The following is a 4,369-nucleotide window of genomic DNA, read 5'->3' on the forward strand; positions in this document are numbered from 1 at the left end:
CCGGTCTGTATGTGGGATCCGAACCCTCGGGCGGGAGCGCCGCCGCGCTTCCCAAGTGGCGCACTATCCAGTGCGCCACCGGGCCGGCCCTTTATGTTATTTTTTGTAAACTTATCTAAACGCTTCTTTCAGAAATAGGTGGGGAATAAATATACACGCCATATGTGCCTGGGTTTAGAATTCATAGAAAGAATAGATCTCAGGCACCCAAGCTCCCCACTTGTTCAGGTCCCTGTTATAGGTGTGATGAGTCCATAGCATGGTGATCTCCTGGGACATAGCATTGGGACCATGTGTCCCAAGCTGTTTCTATTACCAAGAGGAGTCTTCCCAGACTGAGTGACCAGACCTGGGGCCGTGCCCATCAACCCCAAGAAGGGTGTGTGCCTGAGCAAAGAGATGGCAGTGTGACAGAGGCTCAGATGGGCTCAGGTGGCTGAGCAAGGAGCTGCATGGAGCAAGGAGACTCAGGCCTCTAAAAGCAGGGGGAGGGATCCCCTTTGGAGACCATCCCAGGAGGCTGGGCGGTTCTCCCACTGTGGCTGCCTCTGGGCTTCTCCATTTCATTTCTTGTTAGCTCCATAATGTGGTTAGGGAGAGGACGTGACTTAGTGCCCCAGAGGCCTCTATGGCTGGAGGTTCTGGCTTGCCCCTCCATTTGGTTGGCCCTCCCTGATCTTTGGGGGAAATTGCCACTTGTGGGGCTCTAGGAACAGTTGATCTCTCTAGCACTGTTATGCTGTGGTAAGTTCCAAAAAATTGGATAAGGTTGGTCAGTGAGCCCAATTATTAGAACATGCAACACATAAAAGCAAGGTCAGGAGTTGAACCTGTAGGGACATTGCTCCTTTCCAAGGCCACAGCCTCTCCATCCTCCTCATTATGGTCTTAGTCACAGGGGCGGCAGGGAAGAGAGTGGCCTGAGCCTCTGACATCATTGCTGCAAACGGATAAATGTCCTCTTTGCACACAGAGGTCAGTATTATGCTCTTAAGGTGGACTATGATCCTCCCACTCTCTGTGCTGCAGGCCCCTCCTCAGAGGCCATACCTAGCCACTGCTCCAGGAACAGCTTGATTGAGGAATGCGTTCGTGCTGCTAGCTTCACCTGTGCCCACCGCGTAGCCTGTGAGGTTTCCGTTGAACTCCCGAAGGATATCTGCGAGAGAAGCGGGTGAACAGGGTGCAGAGAGCTCAGGACAGAAGGCCAGGATATCTTCTCTGGTCCTGCGGGGTCTAGGGTCCCCAAGGTGGGTTGCATTATCATCCTCCTGCTTCCTGGGGAAAGGCAAGTAGTGTGTGTGTCTGACATATGCTGGGGCCTGTCTGAGTTGAAATGACTTGATGGCAGGGTGGGCCAAGGCAGCAAGAGCCTCTCACTTAAAAAATTTTTTTATACGATTCACAGTGCAGCAAAGGGTCACTATCTAATTTGTCTCAGCAGCCCCTGGGCCATCTGAAAAAACCTGAGGCTCAGAATGTTAAGTAACTTGACCTAGGTCTCCTCACAAGCACATAGAAGGGCCAGGCCTTGAACCCAGGTCTCCAGCCTCCAAATCTAGTATTTATTCCATCCCTTTAGCTGTCTGTCCATGGCCTCCCCCCTACTTCAATGGTGGTCCATAACGGAAGTGTTATTCATTCCTTTCTTGGCTGGAAGACACTATCAGGAAGCCTAGGGTCAGATGGAATGAGCAGGCAGACTCATGCCCCTGCTGGTTACTTACTAGGTAAGGTGGTCACATTAAACAGGGTGCCGTCCCCTCCTGAACTGCAGGGAGTGAGCAAGCCAGAGAGAGAGAGAGAGAGAGAGAGAATGAACACATGGGCTTTACAAAGGAGCTTCCCCACCTTTCTGAGTGCAAGACGTGCCAGACCCAGCTCTTTGAGTTTGAGGAATCCTGAGAAAATTTTGAATTCCTCAGTGAATAGGTTCCCCCAAATCCAGGACTTGAAGGTAAGAAGAAGCTGTTTCTTTTCTTCATCAAATCAGGAGGGAGAACACTTAGCTGAGCATGTACTATGTGTCCAGCCATGGACTAGGTTCTCTATATTAGTTATCTCACATCTTTTAACAAGCTTATGGTGTAGACATGACTATCTCCATTTTACAGAGTAGGGAATTGAGGTACATAGAGGTTAATTAAGGTAACCTGTAAAGGTAACTAAAGTCCAGATGGAGCTGGAAACCTTTAGAAAATAGATAAGCTCCTCTCTGCCTAGTGGTCAGATAAATTCCACTGGAAGGTTCACGGGTGTCGTCTCGCTGCCTTCCAATGCCCCATCTCGTTTCATCTAACCTAACCTCAAGACATACTCTAAAGATTTCATTTCCTTTCATGCATTTAAATTGGGTACAACATACAGGGGGCAAGGAGAGCAGCATATCTATTTTAACAAAATTCGATGTTCAGATGTACAGTATTTACTGTTATTTTCTTCTGTGTCTCTTTTCTCAATCCCACCATATGATTCCAGTCCAATAGATTTTAAGAACACAGCCTTAGCCCCCAGCTCACCAGTAGAGACTTCAAAAGGACAGGCCATGAATCATCATAGTTGGTCTTTATTCGAGGAACACTTTTAATGAAGTTGCCTGTTTCATGCCAGGGTGGTCAAAGGCTTAAGCAGAGGCTCGGCAAGCATCCCCCGGGTGGTAGAAAGAAGCAGCTAAAGGGAGCCCCACCCTTCTAAATCCCCCAGCTCTCTCTCCCCCATTTCCCATTGGATGTTCTGAACCTAACTTGGCCAGTGGTTGGGTATGTGTTTGAGCTTCTGATTCTTTCTCAATTCTACACAAAGCTGCTGCTTTAGCTGCTTCCTGATCCTTCTTTCTCTGGACAAAGGCACCAACTCATAACATTTTACATTTGAAAGGAAAGGAAATTATAAATCGATACACCTCCTCCAATCACTGTTAAACTCTGTCTTCTTTTCTCCTTCGATGAAGATATAGACGGAAATATGGAAACATACGTGAACACATACTCATACACACATTAAGCACTCTATTTCTGTTTCTATCTTTGCTCTAAAACAAGTGTGATGGCTGACCAAGACCAACAGGCTATGAAAATCTCTCCCTGGCTGCATTTTAGAGTGAAAATTTCTAGGAGAAAGAAGATTATACGAACAAATATGGAGGAGCAAAAATATTTAAGCCTTCATTTTCATAACTATGTGAAACACAAAAGGAAAAAGACCCATATCAAATAGGTAGTCTACATTAGACCCTTCAGATGAATGTAATTTATATCACACTATGAGCTCAATGGCTGGGCTTTGTTAATCTGTTAATCACCCACAGTGCACAGAAAAATAAAGTAGATGCTCAGTAATATTTGTTATGTGTTATCGATCCATTCTTTCCACTTTCTGTTTCCTTGGGGGAGGAGACTCCAATTGTATCCTTAGCTTATCTAGAACCATTAATTGCCTAGTACTTCCGATCTAGAAGCTTTAATGGCTTTGGAAAATTGCTTTTCTCAGATCAGTCTACTACATGGACATTTCCCAGGGATGTTAATAGGTATTACAAGCAAAGAAAGAGTTCTGGATTTAAGGGAAACACTGGATTAAACAGATAAAATGTAAACAGATTTCTTCATTGCAGGCCTTCTCAGAGCTTTTAATATGCTAATATGCATGTGAATTCCCCAGAGGAAGGATATGGTAGGTAACGTTTCCCAAAAAATACAAAGGATCTTCCCTTCCTCAGGAACATGTCTGGAGTTTATATTTCATGGAGCACACTTTGAGAAACACTAGTATATATATTCTACCAAGCGTCAAACTGTCTCTCAGATTCTGATCTGGAGCTTCCACCTTTAACACATGTGCATTTGGGGGCAGATATTTGAATCATTTAGAGCAAATAGAGGGACAGCAGCCATTGAACACGAGCCTTGGAGTTAGACCCAGAAGATTCAGACATTATCCCTTAATGAATTTCACTTGTAGGAAGAAACAGAGCAATGGCTGAGATTTTACATTGCTGCACAGAGAAACTTTTAGCAGAAAATCGCCTGTTTGTACCTGAATCCTGGGAACCCAGTGAGGTGAACTGTTTGTAAAGGTGGGCAGATCACCTCACTGCCCAGGTTGCTCTACCAGGTGTAGCTTATCTATCATCTGTTGTGTGGTTTGCCTCCTGTATTTTCTGTTTTCCCACACTACGATGTGAGGTCATTGCCTTCTTTATTTAGCTAAGACCAAGTGCAGCTGCCACAAACTCATGCTTTCTCTTGATTGTAATAAGCTCTGCTTTCTTTCTTTCCCTCTGGTTTTTCTTTTTCTTGTGGCCTCAGTAACACTGGGGACAGAGTGGTGAGCAAGCAAGCCTCTGTTGTGTCTCATAGCAGCCTGTTAG

General features: G+C 45.5%; 1 protein-coding gene across 1 annotated transcript in view; it reads right to left on the bottom strand.

The window, feature by feature from the left end:
- Nucleotides 1-4,369, bottom strand: part of PLB1 (phospholipase B1) — a 99,928-nt gene that overhangs the window by 44,866 nt on the left and 50,693 nt on the right. Inside the window, exons 24-25 of the mRNA XM_008566409.1 lie at nucleotides 1,728-1,771; nucleotides 1,051-1,159 (exon numbers count right to left, since the gene is read on the bottom strand). Of these exons, the coding sequence (XP_008564631.1) occupies nucleotides 1,051-1,159; nucleotides 1,728-1,771 (153 nt within the window). The remainder of the gene's footprint in view (nucleotides 1-1,050; nucleotides 1,160-1,727; nucleotides 1,772-4,369) is intronic.

Source organism: Galeopterus variegatus, unplaced genomic scaffold (genome assembly GCF_000696425.1).
Source record: "Galeopterus variegatus unplaced genomic scaffold, G_variegatus-3.0.2 Scaffold239, whole genome shotgun sequence".
In the NCBI taxonomy this organism is placed as follows: domain Eukaryota; kingdom Metazoa; phylum Chordata; class Mammalia; order Dermoptera; family Cynocephalidae; genus Galeopterus; species Galeopterus variegatus.